Here is a 24,174-nt window from a genome sequence, read left to right as displayed (position 1 = left end):
GATGTGACCGTACTGGGACAACGAAATTGTGTTGTTTTTACAAAACAAAACTAACCAGGCCGATATTGGTCAAGCCTTTGCATTACAAATACCGGTTTGCGGAAATCGTCTCGCATGATACTGGTCGCTATTTTAGATTGTCCGGATAATGCAATAGCCATTGCGCACCAATACATGCATGTCTGTCACTGTTGATCAGCCAGTGGAGAGATGACGTTTGCAATCCTGTCATAATCTTCCAGCGACCTCGTGGAGGCCCAGGCCCCGTAAATGCACAAGGTGTTACCATAGCTCCAAGATAAGCATTGACTCCTTGCAAGAACTCCCGCCAACAGTGGTACCGGGAGCTTGCAAGTGGACCGGAGGATCACCAAACCACATAGCACTAGTCTAGTCGCCAAAGAACCGAAGCCGTAATCTTATAGTTGTTTTCGCAGCTGCCTGATGGGATCAAGATAGGACGCAGAAGAACCCACTTCGGCGCAGGTGCCTCATATGCAGCTCCGGCTCGCAGGCACAACAGCCACGGTAATATCGCGCACAGGTTCATCCTGACTGACCTTCACCGCGTAGTTTGCATTAGTCAAGATCAAGTCCTTTGTTCCTCTCTGTTCTGGACGACAAATTCATGAGAATTGCGAATCGCCAACTTGATTATGTGGGACGGTGCAAGGCCGTCGCGTGACCTATCAAGCCCGGCCCAGCCACCGCGGAACCGGGCGGGGGGGAGTCACCGACTCGTAGAGATGCATGAATCTGAGCAGATCCTCCTCGCATCCATCGCGAGCCATGAGGCACAGCCCGAAAGGACGCTGGTTGTAGGTCAGGTGGCCCAAAGGCACTGTTGCGATAGGATAGCCTGATAGTGTGCATCGTCAGTTGGCCTTGCCTGGTGATTCAGTGTTCACGTCCAGCTTTTGTGTCCTGTGCTTACCGGCGGCTGCCGCATGGATGCAGAGCGAGGAATCAGCAGGGGCCGCGATGATGTTGATCTCGTTCTCTTGGAAGACTGGTTCAAGCACAGCTTTTGCTTGTTTGCGAAGACCATCCCTGAGTCGCGCAACGTTCTCCTTTGTATCTGTGTTCTCAAACGCCTTGACAATATCATTCTGTTCGGTATATGCTGGCAATGTTTTAGTAATATGACTCAAATTTTAGGACGCAATAGGGAGTCACCAACGATCAGGCATTGCTCTGTCCTTGTTCTGCTGATTGAACCGTATTATATCTTCCAACGTCTTTACTGGACACTCGTCGAAAGCTCCAAGAAATCTGGGAATACAAACATTCTTGAATTCCCAGACTTTTTGTTGTCAGTTTGCCTCCGAAATTGCTTAGCGTCAGGGTGATCTCGTACAGGCGATTGGCATGATTGCCTCTTCTCCATCGACCGTAAGGACGGAGATATCCGGGATAGAGACCGGATACTGCACTTGGCAAGCAGTAGATTTCAAAACCTCTATGCATGAAACATACTTGAGTTCCTGCGAGCAGTTCGTTAGCATATACCATGTGCAATCATTGCCAGTCCCAGACTCACCATCTCTTCCACTGTCCCTTCATGCTGTCGACACATTGCCTCGGCCATCTTCCACACTTTTTGGTCAGCAAACCCTACAGAGATATCTCCATAGTCCCCTACACCACCTGGAAGGAATTTCGTGTGCAGCATGACTTCTAGTAATGCTTGAACGTCCGCAGCGCTTTTTGCCATCGGCCCGGGGCTGTCAAAGAAGTCTGTCAATGAGTATGATCCGGCCATATCCTGCACTCCAGCTGTTGGTTTCAGAGCGTATAGGCCAGCCCGCGATGCTGGCGTGATTATAGAACCAATAGTCTCTGCACCGATGCCAAGTGGAGAAAAGCCCGCAGCAACTGCCACAGCAGACCCCGTTGACGAGCCGCCAGGTGCCTGAGGATGCGTGAGTAAAGGCAAAATTCATTAGAGGCCTGCGTAGGGACCTACCGAGTGGCCTAGTATTGTGTCGCCGTTCTCGACTGGCCCGACGTACGGAGAGATCGTCTGACCACCGTAGGCCGACCATCCAGGCATCATCATGGTCATTTTCATACCCGCAAATTCCTTTGGTTCTATTCAGCAAAGCCATTAGTGCTTCGAAACAGTAAGTCCTCTCACCGTCATATTTGTCTTGCCGAGAATAATCAGCCCCGCATCGAGCAGCTTCTGTACCACGGCGGAATTCTTGCTGCTCTTAGCACCAACGAGCGCCCATGATCCAGCTGTGGTGGACATTCCAAGATGTGCAGCGGTAATGAAACAATCCTTCACCATGGTCAGAATGAAAATTTCGTTATTGAATCGAACCTGTGATATGCAAATTCTGCTCACCTTCACTACAACCGGTATTCCATGCAGCTGGCTGCGTAAGCGGCCTTCGGACCTTTCTTTGTCCAGCGAGGCAGCTGCCGCAATGACATCTTGCTCGGGAGCCAGACAAATGAACGCCTTGATTGTTGCATCGTGCCTGGCAATCTGGCTTTGGTACGCTTTGACTAACTGCACACTACTAGCTTGTCTGGTCTGCAACAAATCTCGCAAATCTGAAGCATTGGCGGAGAGGATGTCTAGCCTCGAAATGTCCATGTTTGTGGCGGGTGGCTTGATAGAAGGTACCCTAGGGTAGCTTTGGAATGGGAGAAAGTGGAAGTCAACCGGCACATTGACAAAAGCGTCAGCAGGAGGAATGGCCTACGGGGAATGCGTGCGTTTGTCTGAAAATGACCTGCACTTAGCGGGTTTTGTAAATCGTTGTAGCCACCACGTATATGCAATGTCTTAAACGCACCTTTCTTTACCTGGGTATTGTTCAGCCCCATCGAACATCGAGGACTCTTTCACCCGCTTAAACCAATATCAAGTATACATGACACCTTTTAGGTAAGCCCCTCGCATCAACTTTGCCTTCCTAGCCTAATCTCGCTTTTCCAAGAACGACGGGAGAGACTTCGCTCTGGCAAATGGGCACAGTTCTTTCTCACTTGATGCACTGGCATTTGTCAAATGATACCGTGGCGCCATCACCAAAACACAGAACTCAACAAATGATTTACGTGAGTAGTGCATCAATGGTGAACGAGGGTTCGAAAGTTCTCTCATTCCATGCCGCTTCCGCTGCACATGAGGCCTCGGAATAGCGCTACCCAGGTACAGATGGGCCTAGGTACGACGATTCAAAACGGTTTTCGTGGCCGCTAGGCGGTCTGAAATATCTGTAACGGCATGAAAACCACCTTGGATTACTCGCACGGCCTTCCAAAGACGGCTACTTCTCGATGAGAGACGCATCTTAGGTCTGGCCCTCGCAGTGCCCGAGTTTTATTCCTGAAAGCGCCATACGCGAGGTGTGCTTTAGTTGAAGAAGATGCTCATTCAAAATTTATTAAGGACATATTGTTGCAGCTATTGAAGGATTCCTACTTGGTCGAGTGTGGTAAAATATATGCAGTATAACTCGATGTGCGGTCCCGCTTGCAAGCTGATGAAACGAAAGAACATCAGTCAAATGAGTGTGGAGGGCACAGAGTGGCTGATGCAGAGCGAGCTGATCCATTGCCTGTTGGGCCTTCAAATCCCAGAATCATCCTGCTGGACGAGCTGGTTGAATGATCCCCAAGATTGGCATGTGCTTCTCACGGCGATCTGATCTCCAGTCGGCATGGCTCCAACTATCTCACTCGACCTCTCTATAAACTCCAGAGCAAAGCCTCCAGATGCGTGCCACGCTATATGACAATGAGCCAGCCAAGTGCCTTGGTTGTCCACCTTGAACGCTATTGCGAGATACTATGGCCCAATTCGTCAATAAAAACGTTTCCCGGGTTCATTTGTCACGGGCAAATTCTTACCCCATTGCCAGGGAGTGTTGCTACATCACGACGAGGCGGATTAGTTGTGGTGATGTTGGTGGTAGTCGGGTCGAAGGTCCCGATATCTTGGGCGAGGACCCAGAAATCGTGACCGTGCAGGTGGATCGGATGGAACAAACCGAATCCAGTGCTGTCCTGGATCACAACTGGAACTGTGTCAGTATCGAGGCTCTGGGGGAACATAAAACCGTGACATGTGCACCTTTCCAAGTATAAAGGGAAGCAAAGACATACGCATGACCCAATCAGACGACGTGCCATTGACCGAGACAACATTGTACTCGGTAGGGAAAGTAGTGTTGCCAAGGATGACCCGGTCCAGCGTAGGGGTCGCCCAGTCCAGGAGCAAGCTGCTGCCATTGAGTGTCCACTTGAAGTAGGTATCAAACTTGAAATCAAGATTTTCTGTAGCGGTTTGGGTCACAGTGCCAACGTCCAGGGCGACATGCGGCACGAGGCTCGCAGATGGCTCGTCGTTACAGGTCGCGGAGGTGGTGACGGCAGAGGTGGTGCTAGGCGTCGCGGTACTGCTGTTGTCATACCGGACGATGCCCGTTATGTTCCTCGGATTGGCGTTGGTCATGCACGCGTCGACCCAATTGCCACGGAGCCAGTAGTCGCCGGGTGTGGCGTTCGCCTCGACGATGACGTCGTACCGCTGGCCCATGGTCAGCAGCACCGAGTCAGCATTATAAGGCTTAATGGGCACAAGGTCGTTGGCTATCACAAGGAGAGAGTGGCCATCAATGCTAAACTGGAAATGTCCGTCGATGGCGCCGTTGATGAGCCGGATTCGGTACTTCTTGCCAGCCTCGAACCTGGCCTCAAACTTCCTGCCAACTATACCTGTGCATGTGTCCAAGGAGGTGCAGTTATAAGTATTCGTCCCATTGATAAGACCATTATCCAGGGTTGGTGGGGCGCCCTGCTTGGCCGTGTCCCAGAGCGCGAATGCGGTCTTGTGCGACCAGTCTTGCAGGAGCACCGTTCCGAGGTCTTCGTCGTAGTCCGCTGTTGCCGGGCCGTTGATTATCATGGGCCCGAGGAGGCCCATGCCATACTGTAAACTCAGGTGGCTGTGATACCAAGTGGTACCGTATTGTGTAAGGTGGAAACTATATGTGAGCGAAGTTCCTGGAGCGATAGGGCACTGCGTCACCCCCGGCACACCATCCGCAGCCACCGAGTTGAGCTGGCGGATCCCATGCCAATGGATGGCGGTTCCGTTGACCGGTAGGTTGTTGGTAACATGTATATTGAGACGATCTCCCCAGTCAGCCTGTACTGTGTTTAGCCAAACTCGATTACAAAGGCTCTCTCTAACGTCTCACCATGATGAGGGGGCCAGGAATTGTTCCATTGATAGTCTGGCACGTCGTATTGACTCCGTCCGGGGCACAAGGTCCCTCTTGGATAGAAAGCCATATTTCACGGGTGATATCTGTATTAGGGAAGACATCGTAATAGTTGGTGTCGATGCCGAAGTTACCCCAACAACCGCGCGAAGTAGCAGAGTTCTGGCAGGAGGATTGTCTGGGTATCAAATTGGGGGTCAAGTCATGAAGCGAAGGCAGACTCATGGCCATTGAGCTTGGGGCAACAGCCAGGAGCGACACAGTTGACAGCTTCATGTCAGTTAATGAAATCAAAACGAGAGTTGATTAAAGAATGTAGGTTGTCTGGGGCTGCCAGAAGAAGTGAACATTTGAAGTAGCGGGCAGAAGTCAACATTTGGATGTAAACCTCGTCAACCGGAGCGCTTCCTCATATAAGATATCACGTTTCGGTTTCCTAAGACTCAGCCGACAACCATGATGGATCTCGTAAGTGCCGATAATGGATACTTTAAAAGTAGTGAGCCCGGCAGCGGAGGGAGCTTACCCATCCTTTCATGAGGACAGCGCTCGAGACAACCATGCCATGCCCTTTTTTGGGATTTCGGGTAAGTGTCCTCACGCGCTCACCAGCGTCTCATGTCCAAGCGCGTATAACCATCTTCCACTTCGTCTACTACATTACAGATCTGTGTGATATTCGGAGACGCGAGTTTTCTATGTCCGGGGTGTGCTAAACATAAAGAAGGCATATGACCCTTGCATGAAAGCCCTGATATGCACCCTAACGTATTGCATTATGAAGCAGTTCCTCGTGTTGTGCTTCAAATGTTGTGACCCCCTGTGGCCAAGACAGCATCAGCCAGCGATGCAGATCGGACGGGGGCTGAGGTTGGGAGGAAAACGCCCAAAAGATGGCTGTGTGAGGTCTTCATTAATGCTGGTGGTTTAACCCTGCATGTCAATGCGGCTCGTGAACTTTCACCGTCGTCCTAAGGCCTGTCCTGTGCCCGCCACGGTCAAGAGCCCCCTCCCTATCCATGAGTAAGAGCCATACCGTCCAACGCGACAGTACATGGCCTGTCCAGACGAACGGGCTTTGACACAACATGAAGTTTGTGAGCAAAGCGGGTCGGTATTATGTGAGACTGGCCTCCACGCCCGCATTAGACTTTCGATAATACTACCTTCCGTGGTCGCCAGCCATAGGTTGCGGCTCCATCCCACTCCATGTAACTTTTCGGTCTGGCAAACCGACTTCCTTGCAACCTTGAACCGGCATAATCGGCTCCAGGAAGGTTTGGATCTACCCGCTTCTCTGGTTGTATCAAGCCCAACGCTGAAGTAGCTAGATCGGTCGAAGTCGCCCGACCATTGATGCGAGGTGCCTGCCTGGCTTTCACTTATCAGCCTCGAGACATCAGAACAATGCCGAGGTCATGAATGTTAGGACTAGAGGTCAGTCAGCTGTAATCATGCCAGAGCTTGTAGATACGTGCACATCCCGAGGGTTGAATTCCACGGAATTGACCTGGATTACTCCACACATGTCTCTTTGACTCCTGAATCCGTCACATGTTCCTAGCAGCCATGCAGGTCATACAGTTCACAGTCATTACGCGGGAAAGTGGAGACTGACGCATGTATAGCAAGTTACAATTCCGATCCACGATGACTACCAAGGGCGGTCTGCCCGCACTTTTCGAGCGCAGTGGAGGCATGCCTGCGGGAATGCCGAGAGGGCCCCTACCAACAGTAATATGCATTTTCGCTTGCCTGCTACTAATAATAACGCCACTGAGCCTCTTCATGCTCTCGATCTTAGGGCCGTTGATGGTTTGAGTTAGGGCTATTCAAATGTTATCAACGAAAGTTGAGTTTCTGCGGTTACTTCCGCTTCGGCCAACCAGGACTTCGGAAGCCGGGCGGATGCATGTGCAAGCAGATTCAGGATGTCCCCTTGTCTATATCGGCATATTCAGCTGTTTTCATGCACAAGGAACAAGGGCTTGGGGGAGCAACTTCCAGAGACCAGCCAGCCTCGTATAGCTGTTTTTGAAACACGTGTGTTCTGTGATGGACGTCTAGATATACGACTCAGGCATTTTGGCATTATATGCCAGTGGAGTCTGTCACAATTGATTATGGCTGAGACCCGTTGTTGTGGGATTGTAGGTTACCGCGACCGGCCAGTAGCATGTAATCACGGTTGGACGGGCCTGTCTTGCAGTGGTTCGGGCCCGAGATGAAGACACGGAAAGCTAAGAGAAGGGGAACTTTTGCGTCTGGACCAATTAAGTGCCCTACATCAAGAGAACCAGGAGTCCCCTGTGCGCCAAGCCGCGTGGGAGAAAAGTGTGTGCACACTGCATGCATGTGTCAGGGTTGTATTGCACATGGTCTCCTGTATTTCCACAACCTCATGGTTCGAGGATCAGTGAAGTGACCTGACACTAGCAGGTCACAGGCCCAAAACCAAGGTCGATTGCGCGAGGAGTTCGACTGACCGTTTATTCGCTTACGCGTCGATCTGCGAGGCAACGCTTATATCATGGTTGCCTGTGCGGTGTGATCAGGGATTGAAGTCCTCAAGCGATGGGAAACGGTGAGTGGGATGGAAAAGCTTGTGCGTTGCATATACTAGGCCTCCACATACCCTGCTCCACTCATACAAGGTGGGATGCGGTCAAGTGACATTTATCCCTATAGCTCACATAATATTTAAATATAATATTTAAATATTATACTATTTTTTTTAATATTTAAATATTATACTATTTTTTTTAATATTTAAATAAAAAAAGAATATTATTAATACTTAATAGTTTTAAGTTCTCCTTTTTAATAAAATAGTTATTAGTTTAATTTTTAAAAACTACTTCTTATAGTACTTCTTATTATCCTTAAATATTATATAACTTATATAATCTAAATCCTCCATTCTAAATACCTTATAATAATTAATAAAAAGTTTAACTTAAATTTAGTTTTATTATACTTTATATATATCTTCTTTATCTTTTATTATAAAAGTAATTATAACTTTAAGTATTATTTTAAATTAAATTATAAATAGCTTAAATATTTTATTTATAATTATTTTATAAATATTAAAGAAAAAATTATATTATTATTATTTATATTTATTAACTTTTAAATATTAATTTATTAATAATATTAAAATTTTTTAAATAATATTATTAAAATATTTATATTATTTTATTTTTATTTATATTATAAAGAATATTAAAAATATTTATATTAATAAGCTTAAACTTAAAGGAATAAATAGTTAAATTTTAAAATTAAAGCTAATTTTTATATTCTTTAAAGTAGTAATTTAAAATAATATTTTTCTTTTAGAAATTAATTATTAAAAGAATTAAACTTAAGGTTTTATTTAAAAGAATAAATTTTATTATTTTATTAATTATATTAATAAAGTCTTAATTAAGTAAAATATATTTAATTTAATTTACTTATATTAAAGAAATTAAATAATATTAATATTTTTATAAAAATATTTTATTAAATTATAAAATATTTTAAAATATATTATATATATATATATATTATTTAATTTTATATTATATTTTATATTATATAATAATATTTCTTTAAATATTATTAAAAATAAATATATTTTAAATTTTATAATTTAATTTTAAATATAATATTAAATAAAAGAGTAATAAAATATTAATATATAATAAATAATACTTTAAAAATAACTTATTTTATATTTAAAATATTTTAAACCTTTTAATATTAATTTATTTATTTTAATACTTTAATATTTTAATATTATAAAATATAAAACCTTTTACTTATTTATTTATTTTAATTTTATATTATTACCTATTAACTAATAGTCCAAAACTATAAAATTATTATTTATTAAATTACTTTAAACTTTATATTTTAATATAATATTAAATATAAACTTTATATTTTAATATAATATTAAATATAAATAAGCTTACCTTATAAATTTAATATTACTACTACTTTATTATTCTTTTATAAATCTATATTAAAATATTACTTTATATTAAAATACTATATTTAAATAATACTTATAATATATTTAAATAATACTTATAATATATTTAAATAATACTTATAATATATTTATAATAAATATTAAAATATATATTAATATAAATTCTTTTATATTATAATAAAATATTTAAATATTTAATATTAAATTAATAATAATACTTTAAATATATAAATATAAATATAAATATATTAAAAATATAAAATATAAAATATAAATATAAAATATAAATTATTAAATTAAAAGTAATATAATATTCTTTTTTATATATTTATATATTTTTATAAGTTAAATTTTAAAACTTATATTTAAGTAATAATTTTCGTTATTTAATAATTTTATTTATAATTAATTTAAATAAAATTATATTATAGAAATATATATATATATAAATTAAATAAAAGTAATAAATTAAATAAAGTTAAGAAATATAAAATAAAATTATTAATTTTAAGTTTTATAATTATTAAAAATAATAAAATAATTACTTTAATATTTATATTTATTATATATTAAAATAAAAATATTTAAATAAAAGATTAAATAAAAATTTAATAAATAGTTAAATAAATTTTAAAATAAAAACTTTATTAAAAGTTAAATAAAAATTATAATTTTAATTATATATTTTATAAATTATATATATATAATATAAAATAATATATAAGTTATATATATATTATTAATTTTAATACTTATATTTTAATATATAATAAAATTATTTAATATAAAAATATAATATTTTAATATTAAATAATTTATAAAAATACTTATTAATTTATTATTTTAAATTAATTTTATTACTATTTTAACTATAAAATAAATTAAACTATTCTTTATATTTAACTTTATCTATTTATTTAACCCTAATTATATTATAAGAATCCCTAAAGCTTAGTTATATTTTATAATAATCCTCTTATTAAACTAATAAATATATTATATTTTTTAATTAATATTTATTAAAATTAAATAAATTAAAATAATATTTACTTTTAAAGTTATATATTTTCCTTTAACCTTAATATACTTAAAATATACCTTTTAATTTAAAAGCTAAATATAAAGAATTTATATAGCCTTTTATTACTATATTATAAATCTTATATTAATATTAGTTATATTTTTATATAATTAAAATAAGTTATACCTTTTATAGTTAAGGAACTTTACACTAATTAACTTAATATAATCTTTTATAAAACTTAAATAAATTTATTATTTAAACTATTATACTTTTAACTTTATATAACCTAATAGGTATTATAATTTTATTTTAAATTTCTTTAATACTATATTTAAATATTAATATTTAAATATAAATAAAATTATTAAATTAAACTTACTCTTAAATAAGCTCCTTAGCTTACTCCTTATTTTATAGAGATCTATATTTAAATATTAATATTTAAATATAAATAAAATTATTAAATTAAATTTACTTTTAAAGGAGCTTATTATTTTATTTTTATTTTATAAGAACTTATATTTAAATATTAGTATTTAAATATAAATAAAATTATTAAATTAAACTTATTTTTAAGGAGTTTATTATCTTACTTCTTATTTTACTCCTTATTTTATAAGAATTTATATTTTAATATTAATATTTAAATATAAATAAAATTATTAAATTAAACTTATTTTAAAAAGTTTATTATTTTACTCCTTATTTTACTCCTTATCTTATAGGAATCTATATTTTAATATTAATATTTAAATATAAATAAAATTATTAAATTAAACTTATTTTAAAGGAGCTTATTATTTTATTTCTTATTTTACTCCTTACCTTACTTTATTTTATATAAACCTATATTTAAATATTAATATTTAAATATTAAATAATAATTATAATTTATAATTTATATTATATTAAACCCTTTTATTCTTTTCTTTATCTAAAAGTTATTACTTTCCTTTTATATATTATTAAAATTTAAAAGATAAATTAATATTATAATATTAATATTTATAATTTAAATAAACTTATTATTTATATTAATTATACTTTTAATTAAATTTTAAAAGTTAATATAATATTTAATATACTATTTTTATTAAAATTATATTTAAATTAATACTTTTATTACTTTTTTATCTTTTAGATAAAATAATTAATTTATTTTAAAATTACTATATAGCATTTAAATATAAGTTAAATAATAAACTTTTACTAAAATTACTATTTAAATATTAATAATTATATTAATATAATATTTTATTATAAAAACTTACTAATAGAAGACCTTATTAATAAAATTTTATTAACCTTTAAATTAAAATATTTATATTAAGTTAATTTATATAATAAAAGTATAATATATAATTATAAAATTATATATATATATTTTAAAAGGAATTTAAATTTATTATTACTATTATTATTAAAAATGGTTTTACTTTCTTTATTACTTAATAATAATAGTAATATCCTAAATATTTTAATATTAAAATTAAATTAAATTTAAATTTAAATATAAAAAAATATAACTTACTTTAATTTAAAATTACTTTTATAAATATTTATAATTTAATTATTTTATAATTTTTATTATTAATAAAATTATTAATAATAAAATTTTAATTTTATATAAAACTTTATTTTAATTATTATTAAAATCTTTATATTAATAATTATATAAAATATTATTTTAATTATTATATATCTATTAATAGAGATAAAATATTTAAAATAACTTAATTTAAATTTTAAATTAAAGTATTTAATTTAATATTAGGGTATTATTAATACCCTTTAATATAAAATTTAAATAATTATTAATTTAATTTTATAATAAATTTATATTATTTATAAAAGTAAAATATTTACTAAAAATAGAAATATTTAACTTTCTAGATTAATTAATATTATAAATTTTAAATTTAATATTTTATAGCTATAAAAGTTTAGAAGTAATAATAACTAAATTATATATTAATAAATTAATATAATATTAAAAATATAATAATAATATATAAAAGATTACTTATAATATACTTTTATTTCTTTTAACCTTAGGTAGAACTACACTTTTATTATTTAAAATTATAGAATCCTTATACTTAAATTAAATATAGTTACTAAAAGTAATAACTAACTTATAAAATATTATTTAAAATAAAAGTTAATATAAAATATATATAAATATAAAATAAAATATATACTATTAAATATTAAAGTATAAATATTATAATATATTTACCTTACTAATTATTAACTTTATTATAATATTTTATAATAGAAAGATAGTTAATTATAAAATATTAAATTAAATAAGAGTTTAATATAATAGCTATATAACTTATTAATAAATATAAAATAAAATAAATAGATAAATATATTAAGTTTTCTATTATCTATAACTTAAATACTATATTAAATTATAAATAATAATATTTAAAATAATATATAATAGAGAATATAATAGAAAGATAATATAAATAAAAGAATATTTAAATATAATAAAGAGTAAATTTAAATATTATATTTTAATATTATATTAAAATTTTATTTAAAAGATTATAAAATATAATTTATTATAAAATATTTTTAAAAAAGAAAAAATATAATAAAATCTATAATAATAAATATTAAAATACTATATTTAAATATTATTAAATAAACTATTTATTACTATATAGTTATAATTTAGCTAATTTTATTAAAATAAAGGATTTTTAATAAAATACTATAAAATATTTATAAATTATTATATTTAAATATAAAAATTTCTTTTATTAAATAAAAGCTTTACCACTTAATAACTATTTATAAACAAATCTATTTATATAAGTAAATTATAAAAATAATATAATTAAATTTATAATATATAATATTTAAATATAATATTTAAATATAATTAGGAATAGCTTACTACTTAATAAAAGTACCTATTAAAGTAAGGATTTTAAATTAAAATATTATAAAAATATCTATTAATTATTATATTTAAATATTATATTTAAATATAATTAGAGAATAGCTTACTATTTAATAAAAGTATTTATTAAAGTGAGGAATTTAAATTAAAATATTATAAAAATATTCACTAATTGTTATATTTAAATACTATATTTAAATATAACTAAAAATAGCTTACTACTTAATAAAAGTACTTATTAAAATAAAGGAATTTAAATTAAAATATTATAAAAATATCTATTAATTATTATATTTAAATACTATATTTAAATATTATTAACTAAATATTATTAAGCTATTATTAAAAATACTATAATAAAAATTCTAATATATTTTAATAATATATTAAAATATCTATTTTAAATTAAGTTATATTTTAATCTTATAAACATAACTTTATTATTTCTAAGACTATAATATAATTAGATATAAGGTTTTTCTAATTCCTTAAAATATAACTTTATATTATTCTTAAACTAAAATATTATTATTATAAAAAGTATTTAAAACTCTATTAAAAGAAAGTCTTTTATTATTAAAATCTTTTAATTATTTTAATAATAATTAAAGAAATATAAATTAAAAATATCTTTATAAGTAATATTTCTAATATATTTAAAAGGGTTTAATAATTAATTTTATTATAGGTTAATACTCTACTAAATAATAATAAAGGTAGTTTTACCTTTATTAATATAGATAAGAACTTTAAGATTAAAGCTAAAACAATATATTATTATAATTAATTCCTAAGTACTTAAAGTCTTTAGATTATAGTATTATATATACTTAATAATTGAAAAGTAGTAAAACTCTAAAGGTAGTCTTTTAAATATATTTTCTTTTATTTAATTACTATATAATATATTAATTTTATAGGAAATTTAGCTTTATAGGAAAGTATATTATAGTAAACTTATTAGTAATAGTCTATTCTTTTAAAATTAAGTTATTTATTATTAATAAATTAATTACTTAATTGCCTTATATTATAAATATTTTTATCCTAATTTAAAGAGTTTATTATATAATAATACTAAATATTCTTTCCTTAATACTATATTAAATTAAATCTAAAGTTAAATTAAATTAAAATTAAAAGATAACCTAATTTAAAAGCTTAAGAGTAAGATTAAATTTATTATATTTAAGTTTAATACTTTATTAATTTAATAATATAAATAGTTTTATAATATAATTACTATATTAATATCTAAGAGTTCTCCTTATTATATTAATCCTTATTTCCTAACTTAAATAATTATAAATTAGAAATTTAAGATATTAAAAGTAAGTTATATTTTAATATATATATTTAAATATATATATAAATATATATTTAAATATATATATATATAGATTATTAATAATATATAAAATAAATTAGAGATTTAATATTTACTTTATATTATTAATAAAATAAACTATAAAAAATTACTAAAAGGTATTAATTATTATTTTATAATAATCCTTAAGAATATTATAATAATTTTTAATATTATTATAAATTCTAGTTAATACTTATACTTTAAATCTAAAATATTATTAGAAAGTCTTTTAAATAGAAACTTAATTTTTAAATTATAATAAGTAAATTATACTATATATTTTATATTTAGATTTTAATATATTATTTTAATAGATATTATATACCTTTAAAGTTTTAAAAGTTATTACTCTATTAAAAGAATATATTAGTCTTATTAATATATAATTTAAGATATTCATTCTAACCTATCCTAAACTTTAATAATTTTTTAAATCTTATACTAACTTTATTCCCTACTAATAAAAATCCTATTAATAATCTAAGAAGATTTTAAAGAGATTATTATATAAATAAACTCACTAAAATTAATAAATAGTAAGTTTATCTTAATAATTAATATTTATAAATATTAAATAGTTATTAATATTACTTAAATATACTATATATTTACCTTAATTAGAAAGTAGCTAAAAGAATAATAAATACAGTCCTTAATAAACGTTTACCTATTTTTTATTAATAAGGATTTAATTTAATTACTTATTTATAAATATTAATTAATCTATTAGTTAAATTACTTAGATCTTCTTATAGTATAACAACTTTTTAATAAAGAAAGGAATATACTATAATAAATAAGTACTTAATTTATTATATAATAATATTAATATTTAAGGTTAAAATTAATCTATAATATAGTATATTTAAGATATTCTTATTAAAGAGAATTCTTTTTATTATTTACTTTAATAAAACTTAAATAACTATTTTTCTAAAAGTTTATTTTTATTATATTAATATAAACTTTAAATATTTTATTAAAGATTATAATAAGGTTATCTTTATAATATTTAAACTAATAACTAGAAAAAGTAAGTATTATATCTTTTAAATTTAATATTTATTAATTTACTAAATAGTTTTAAATATTATATTAATTTATATTTATACTAATTTAGATTTACCTTTAATATACTATTATCTATTAAATAAACTTTTAATATATTAGAAGAATAATTTAATTAAAAATATAATAGCAGTATTTAGTTAATAATATAATAAATAAAAGTAACTTTATTAAGTTTATTATTAATTAAGACTATAAGTTTTTATAAGTAAGTCTTATATTTTTTAATATTTTAATTTAAAGAGTATATTAAAATATTATATTTTAATATTAATTATATAAAAATAAAGTTTAAAATATATCTTTTAAACTTAAATATTAAATATTAAAGTTAATAAGAATAAATTAAATATACTATTTAATTTTATAAAATATATTTTAAAAGGTGTTAAATATATTTTAAGATAAAATTATATAAGTATATTTTATCTATTTATTTTATTTAATAAATATTAACTTTATAGAATAAATCCCTTAATTATTATATAAAGTAATAATAGCTTTATTAAATATAAAGAGTTTATTATAATATTTAAAGATTTATTAATATATTTAAAGTATATTATATATTTTAACTTAAATATATTTATAAATTATTATATTAATACTTTTAATAAATTTTATATAAACTTATACTATTAAACCTTACCTTTAATAAAATCTTTTAAAATAAGTAAAGTAAAAGAGTGTTTAATAATTTAATATAATTTTAATAAATATAATTTAAAAATTAAACTAAATAATTAAGATAAAATATTCCTTTTATTTAACCTAACTAAGGTATAACATTAATATAATTATTTAATTAGTAGTTATTATAAATTACTTTTAAAGGCTATTAAAAGGTAAATCTTTTATTTAAAATATAAAGTTTTTAAATAATAATATTAATACCTTAATACTTTTAGTTCTTATATATAAGATAGAAATAATTTTACTTTCTTTTAATTATAAAGACATTTAATTTATAATTTATATCTTAATATTTAAATACTCCTAATTTTAAATATAAATATTAAATATAATAAATATATATATATTTTAATATTATATTTAAATATAATATATTTATATTAACTTTTATTAAAAGTAAAGTATTAAAAATTAACCTTATTAGATTTTAAAATAAAGTAATACTTAAACTATTAGTTAATACTATTATATTCTTTAAAATAAATAAATATATTACTAACTTAAATATAAATTAAGTTTAAAGGTCTTTAAAAATATAATATATAATAACTCTAACTTTATAATTTTTTATAAATAATATTAACCTTTAAATAAATCCTTTAAAATAAAAATTAAAATTATTACCTTCTAATATTATTAATAGAAATAGTAATTCTATTATAATATTAAGACCTTTAATTTATTTATTCCTTCTTTACCTATTATAATTCCCTTTTATTAATAATAACTAATTTTAACTTATCTTATTAATCCTTAAATACTCTATTAATAAAAAGTAAAAGAAGCTAAAGGTATAATATTTAGTTATAAAGAATAAGTTATTAGGTAAATTAAATAAAAACTAAAGTTAAATAAAAGGAGAAGAAAAAGATTTAAAATTTAAAAGGTTATAAAAATAGTATTAAAAAAGAGTTAAATTTACTATTTAATTTAAATAATAATTCTAATTAATAATAATATTTAAAGTATATTTTTAATAATTTATAATATCTTAATATATTTTTACTTTTATTAATAAAGACTTATAAACTCTTTTATTTTATTAATATATATATTTAAAAATAATATTTAATTTATTTATATTTTTAAAACTTAAAATATAATTATATAAAATAAATATTAAGTTTAAATATATTATATAAATAAGTAATTTATTAATAATAATATATTATTATATTAATATATTAATTAAAATATTTATTAAAGTTAATTATTTAATATATATTAAATAATAAAAATTTATATATTTATTTATATAATATTAAATTAGTATATTAAAATATAGTATTTAAATATAATATAATAATAATTATTAATTTTAATATAAATTTTAAAAATATTAATATATTTATATTTTTAATATAAATAAATTAAATTAAATATATTTTATTTAATTAAAACCTTATTAATATAATTAGTAAAAATAGTAAAGTTTATTTCTCTTTAAGTAAAGGCCTTAAGTTTAATTCTTTTAATAATTAATTTTTAAAAAAATAAATAAAGAAAAGGAATTATATTCTTTATTAGAATAGACCTTAATTTTAAAAACTTAATTATTTATTCTTTTAAGCTTAAATTTATTAATATAAATATTTTTAATATTTTTATAATATAAATAAAAATAAAAATAATATAAATACTTTAATAATATTATTTACAAAAATTCTTATATTATTAATAAACTAATATTTAAAAGCTAATAAATATAAATAGTAATAATATAATCCTTTTTTAATATTAATTTTATAAATAATATTAAAATAATAAAAATATTAAAAAAGTTTTAATATAATACTTAAAGTTATAATTATTTTTATAAAATAAAAATAGTAATATATACTTAATATATAAATTAATTAAAAATAAAAAAGATTTAATTTAAGAATACTATAAGGTATTTAAAATAAAGGATTTAGGCTATATAAAATATTAATACTAAAATTAAAGTACTTTTATAATAAAAGAGGGTTATAAAAAGTAGCTTTTAAAATTTAAACTAATAACTATTCTATTAAAAAAAAGAACTTAAAACTATTAAGTATTAATAATACTCTTTTTTTATTTAAATATTAAAAAAGATAGTATAATATTTAAATATTAAAAAAAATAGTGTAATATTTAAATATTATATTTAAATATTGTGTAAGCTATAGGAATAAATATTACTTAACCACACTACTCCATGCAGGTGGCTTGAGATTTAACAGCCAACCCCATTCAGGAGTCGACCTGATGCTTGAACCCCAGGAAACAGACATAATACAATCGCCATGGTCTTGAGTGCTTACCACCGTATGAAGGCGCCATGTATGTCCTCGGACGTATACGGAATAGAAGCGAAACCACACAATCGCCATATTGGCACATCACCGTTCTCCAAAAGCTTCGAGCATATTCCATTTATGGTCCAGTGGTCCAGCAGCCCAGCCTTCATCACGTTTGGGACTGTCGGCGGGCGACGTGACTATGTACAATCAGATGGACATATACGTACCTAGGTACGCTCGCATATTTCATGATGAACAAGATAAGCAGTGGTCTCAGCACTCACATCGCGAGCAGGCAACACTTAAGCATTTGAACCTTTAAGAGCCAAGTGGAATTCACACCGCCGAGCAATGTTGGCAATCGACTCGTTCCACCTCAGTGACTGTGATCAAGCATTGGTGAATCATTCCAGGTGTTTAAAAAACCACAAATGTGAAGACCCACATGAATAAGATATTGCAACCCATCGTGGAGGGCACCTTTACGAATCCGGCATGCAAGTGACATTGTATCAAAGGCTCTGTGCATACATGTGTTGGCCGATACCCCCTGGGACGGGACTAGGGAGCTGATACCTGATGAATGAAAAATAGCCGGAGCTATGACTGGGCGTTCAAGGGATCTACTTGAAGGATTACTGGATGCATATGTGGCTGTTAACAGATGCCCGACCAGCTGTGGGCCCATTCAACATTGACGTTGAGCCGCGCAGGGTTACAGTACCATTATGAACCCACCATCACGCTGTAAATCCGAAGAATAAGATTTCCAGCACATGCCATCCGATATATTCAATGTTCTGTGCTCTTGGTGGTATTACCTCGCAGCAGGACGTATCATTCCGGTACAACACTGAATCATTTGCCGGAGATCCCAAGGCAACGCCTTGGTCAAATACTACAACGACGGAATGGGAGTGCATTGTCGTTTTCATTCCCCCATGATCGGGGGTAGTGGCGGGATCTCGGGGAGCTGGAGGACACCGGAGATGCGTGCGAGCTCGCGGTCGGACAGCAGCTTCAGACGTTGTTATGACGCGAGACTGTGCATCTGCTCAATGAAAGACAACACACGATCTCAATCTGTCTTCAGGATATTTCCAAGGTGAACTCGCGGGACCAAAAGATCAAACCAACCTTCAAAATCTGATGAGCCCAATCACCAAGGGGCCGTCCAGACCTTCGGAGACAGAAAGGCTCTGGTGTTTGACGACAGGGTCTGGGATCCTGCCTCAATCGATCATCCAAGTTTAGCCATGCCCAAACTTAGTTATTGCATTTACAAGATTAAGCTTGCGTTGGCACATTTCAATGTTGCAGATCCACGCGTCCCCGTAATGACCTTTCCATGAATGAAATAGGCGATGTCAGAATGCGGGAAATCATGAACCCTGGATTTTGCAATAGCTATAAAGCTGATAAGATGGTTTTTTTCATGATCCATAGAAATACGAGCCTAAATTCGGTCGCCTTCATATAATGATTAACGAGTATGATCTCGGACTCAGTGGTAAGTAAAGGTGAAATTTCGGTGACAAGAGTGGAAATTACAATTGTGGCACCTAGTCCAGAAAACACAATTGACCATGCGAAAGCCGCACAAAGAAGGCTACTAGCGAGAGACAGATCTAATCAAGTGAGGGAAGTTTGAGCGTGATGCGTTGGGGGTTCGAGGTCTCAGAACAAAATCCGCACACAGAAGATAGATTAGGGGCGCCGAGCTCCTAAGTAAGCTGCTCAATCGCAGGCGTAGGCATTTACGGTCGCTGGCAGCATATCGGATCATTGCTCTGACGGAGGTCTCGGTATCGGGAAACTCGAGCAAATTAGTACCATTGGCTGGCGGGATGTACCACCATACCGACAACCAGAAGACTCCCACTGAAATCTCTGTCTGATATGCGGCTAGTAAGAGCGATGCAACTGCTTCGCATATTGTCAGCTGGCCGAGCCAACGCTGATATCTTGTGAGTGACCATGATATACAAAGAGCGTCAACGGGACAACACGCACGAGATGCATGTTCTCGTAAAATCTTCGGCACCCACTTCATCTCAGGTTCTTAGCAGCATTATTCGCATTTCTCCTCACTCGAGGCTTTCGGGTAAGTGAGTTGAAGGCCAAGTTCCAGATGTGGCGTGCTCGCCTGCAATTGAAACGCCACACTTGGTGCGAGCCGTTTTTTCTGTTGTCCTTCCACCTGCCAAGGCCGATATGAAGCATCCGATGGCGAGGGAGGTGAAACGGATATCTAACCTTACTCGAGCATGTCTCACGGAGCGGACAAGCAGGCTTAGAATAGCCCGCCGCCTCAGTAATTGACTTTTAAGAACTTTCCCCATCCAGTATAGCAGTTACTAGTTGCCTGCAATGAAATCATAGGTCAATAATTCCTTTCGGAAAATTAATTGATTTAATGCGATTGACTCTATCGTAACTCTGCAGCCAAATTAAGGCGGGTCTAAATGACAATAGGGGAATTCCATGTCGCAATTAACAACCAAGCTGCCGCTTATGCTTTACACCACGAAACCCCAAGTAGGTTTATATCGTGAAGACCAGTTTTAACCTCCACACCAGTCCCTCCCAGCCCGCAGACTTCACCCCCGTGCGTTGCGACCCGTAGGTCCAACCAACCACTCATCCATCCAAAAGTTCCATCGTGGCACGTGAAAAGAAAATGAGTATAAGATAAAGCAAATTAAGGTATCTTCGTTTGAACAAAGTGCTCTGAGTCATAGCAGACATCGGCTTCTTTACTCGGCAGGGGTGACTTGTCCAGCGGCCTGCTGGTTGTTGTCGACGATAATACCAACACCGGCGGCGGGGGTGCCGAGCTGGATCTTGGGTCCCTTCTGGAGGGCGGCCTCGGCGTAGGTTAGGGCGCGGTCGAAGCCGTTCTGGCGCTTCTGCAGGCCGCCCTCGGGTTCTTGCCGGGCCTCGATCTCGGCAACCTCCTCATCCTCTTCCTCCTCCTCAGCCTGGCGGGGGTCGAGCTCCTTAGTTACGCCTGGAATGGGGAGAGAAGCCTGTTAGTTGGGGGAAACAGAATACAATTAGTAAGCCAACGCTTGTAAAGGGATAGACATACCAAGAGAACGGGACCTTACCGGCTCGTTGATGACCGAGGCCTGCTGGAGACCCTGGCCGGCGGGGGCGACGGCCTGGCCCTGGGCAACGGCTCCGTTGCTGGCGGCGGCGGCACCCTGGAGGGTGTTGACGAGGCCCTCCGCCCCTGCGGCTCCGCCCCCGGCGAAAGAAATCTCACCATCACCGACCACCAGGGCAGGAGAGTAAGCACCCAGGTTGATGTTAAGTGGGGCCGCGGTGGCCGTGGCGGCGAGGAAGGCGACGAGGCTGTACTTCATTTTGGCGGTAATTTTTGTTTTGTTTCTTTGATATGGCTGGGCAGCGGGTATTATATCACGACGACTTGGAGTCTTGCGGACTGGTGAGAGAGAGAGTGTGGATCTAAACTGGCTTGAAGTGGAACCCGAGAGGAAGATGGGAAACCGGAGACGGGGTGTGGGGAGATATTAAAAAAGAAAGCTTCTGTGTTGTTTAGAAAGTAGTAGGGAGATGCCGGATCTTTGGTCAAGAAGTGAAGGACTGAATAGTAAGAGCGCTGCTCGTGTGGATGAGAGGGGAGTTCATTCGTGAGAACAAAGTTGGGACGACATAGAGTTTTATCCTACGAGGACCCAGAGAGGGCTTGACTCGGATCGGTGGTCTTGTCGCCGGGGCGAGGGCTCCTCGAATGGGAGCGCACGGCTTGGGAGCGCTCCGGCAGCCAAGTCATCAGCGTGTATGAGGTGGTGTGTATGGTGCGCCCTCGGTTCCTATTCTTGATCTCTTGGCGGTGATCTACGGCGGCCTGGGGCAAGATGGGATGCGGCAGGACGGCGATGGCAGAACGACAGGTTGAAACGGGTCGAAACGAATCCAAGAGCAGGAGGGCATACCCAGGGCTGCCAGGCAGCACGCAGTGTGAGGCCAGGACCGGCATGGTGGCAATAGTCAGAGTCGACGACATGGTATGCATAGCGGGCTCACCACTTGGCGTCTGGTCTTTGACGGCCAAGTCGCCAAGAAAAGCTTCTGAGACGCGTTGCATGTTTTTACGGACTTGGCTCTCACTACGATGGGGGTGCTTTTGTGGGGAGGGCTGTCTGGACGAGCCCAGTGCGTCCTTGTGCGCTTCGCTTTTCCGGGACCTGTCCAGCTTAGTATTGGCCGGATCTGCCTGGTGTGCTGTCGTGGCTCTCCCCGGCTGAGACGCCGCCAAGAGGCTCTGTGCGACTCTTTCTAAACATGCCCACGCCTCTGCACGCCCAGGCGCCGGCTTGCAGCCCTCCCTCTGCCGTACCAAGCTCATGTCTGCCGCTGCAGCTAGAGGGTAGCGAGTGCCTGGGCCCATATTTCAAGGCTACCCAAGAGATCTGTCGGAAAGGCTTGCGTGGGTACGGAGGAGGACTCCGTGCTGCTTCATCTGTTCCCACGCCGACTCTCACCGCGCCATCGCCGCGCTCCCTAGCGTGAACCCCACACAAGCGAGCTGGTGTCAACAGCACTGGACAGTGTAGCCGCGGCAGTGGATATTCCAGAGGCCGGCCGGCTGGCCTCTATTCAGACTACTCTCATCCGACCCTGCACCCGTGGGCATGGTGTTGATCTTGTCCGGACGGAAGACCACGCTGCTTCTGGTCCCTGGGCCGAGTCACGCCTCCGTAAACCTGAAGCACACAAGCTGTCGACGCCTTTGCCTCCCGAAGCCTAACATGACTGGGCTGGCTGACCGGCTGACTGGCTGTCTGGCTCAGATAATACCGTTCGCTTGGTTTGGGCCATCAATTTGACTTCGCGCCACGTCTTGACCATTGAGTCAAGGGGCTTCAGCAAGGCGTGTGAGAGGCTATTCTCGGGATTTCGTGCGGGCGTGGGCGGTTGGGTGGAATATACCCCAGATATTGTTCTAGTGTGTGGTCGAGGCCCGCCTTGGGCCCATTCGCCGAGGTCGCTCCCGAGGTCCCGCCCAGCCCGCGAGGCCATATCCAAGCCCGCGCTTACACGAGCAAGATTCCGGGAGATCGGTCGCTAGCCAGAGCCAAGCCAGTCCTTCAGGCCCTCAGGCCCTCAAACAAGCCACAGGCCGAGGCTTGAACCTCTTGTAACTGCGAAGCTTCTTTTCATCTATTAAGCCTAGCCCAGGCAGGGCTAGAACTGCTGGGTATGTTTTGCCCAGTCACGCTCCAAATGTCTGGCCCGTTCTCGCGCTGGCCCGAACACCACCAACTTGATCAGTTATTCCCTGCAAGTGTGCGAATGAGGTGCTAAGTAACCCAGAAGTAAGCCCCGGGACAGGTGGCTGGAATTTTCTTGTCCGCTATTGGCGAGGGCGGAATTCCAAGAAAGGCTTCTCACATTGCCGACGCGGAATCGACCTTGGCTGGCGAGAAGATCTGTGTCATGGCGACTCAGGCCTGCGTTTCGAGAACTGGCCCCAGGAGGGGTATTGGACCTGCACCCTGGTTCATAACACCAGACAATAGTCCACGTCGGGTCAATGCGTTGCCAATTTTACTTCTCGCCCATCCCAAAGCCGTAGCAGCGC

At 33.3% G+C, this 24,174-nt stretch overlaps 3 protein-coding genes across 3 annotated transcripts; all 3 read right to left on the bottom strand.

Annotated features, from left to right (window-relative positions):
• Positions 1-689: 689 nt before the first annotated feature.
• On the bottom strand, positions 690-2,605 carry KVR01_009094 (uncharacterized protein; the record flags this gene model as incomplete). The annotated part of the gene is made up of 7 exons (XM_044787890.1): positions 690-859; positions 935-1,123; positions 1,252-1,303; positions 1,772-1,912; positions 1,967-2,083; positions 2,192-2,284; positions 2,351-2,605. 7 exons carry the CDS (start codon positions 2,603-2,605, stop codon positions 690-692), a joined length of 1,017 nt encoding a protein of 338 aa, XP_044641596.1.
• Positions 2,606-3,586: 981 nt separating this feature from the next.
• KVR01_009630 (uncharacterized protein) lies at positions 3,587-5,519 on the bottom strand (the record flags this gene model as incomplete). The annotated part of the gene is made up of 4 exons (XM_044786236.1): positions 3,587-3,805; positions 3,868-4,034; positions 4,123-5,167; positions 5,220-5,519. 4 exons carry the CDS (start codon positions 5,517-5,519, stop codon positions 3,587-3,589), a joined length of 1,731 nt encoding a protein of 576 aa, XP_044642132.1.
• Positions 5,520-21,319: 15,800 nt separating this feature from the next.
• KVR01_009260 (uncharacterized protein) lies at positions 21,320-22,251 on the bottom strand (the record flags this gene model as incomplete). The annotated part of the gene is made up of 2 exons (XM_044785310.1): positions 21,674-22,251; positions 21,320-21,592 (listed from the first exon to the last, which is right to left on the bottom strand). The coding sequence occupies exons 1-2, from the start codon at positions 21,929-21,931 to the stop codon at positions 21,320-21,322; spliced, it is 531 nt and encodes a 176-aa protein (XP_044641762.1). The 5' UTR covers positions 21,932-22,251.
• Between the last annotated feature and the right edge of the window lie 1,923 nt (positions 22,252-24,174).

Source organism: Diaporthe batatas, assembly GCF_019321695.1.
Source record: "Diaporthe batatas strain CRI 302-4 chromosome Unknown Contig00011, whole genome shotgun sequence".
Lineage (NCBI taxonomy): Eukaryota > Fungi > Ascomycota > Sordariomycetes > Diaporthales > Diaporthaceae > Diaporthe > Diaporthe batatas.
The sequence above is the reverse complement of the archived record's forward strand: the minus strand, read 5'-3'. Positions and strand labels throughout refer to the sequence as shown.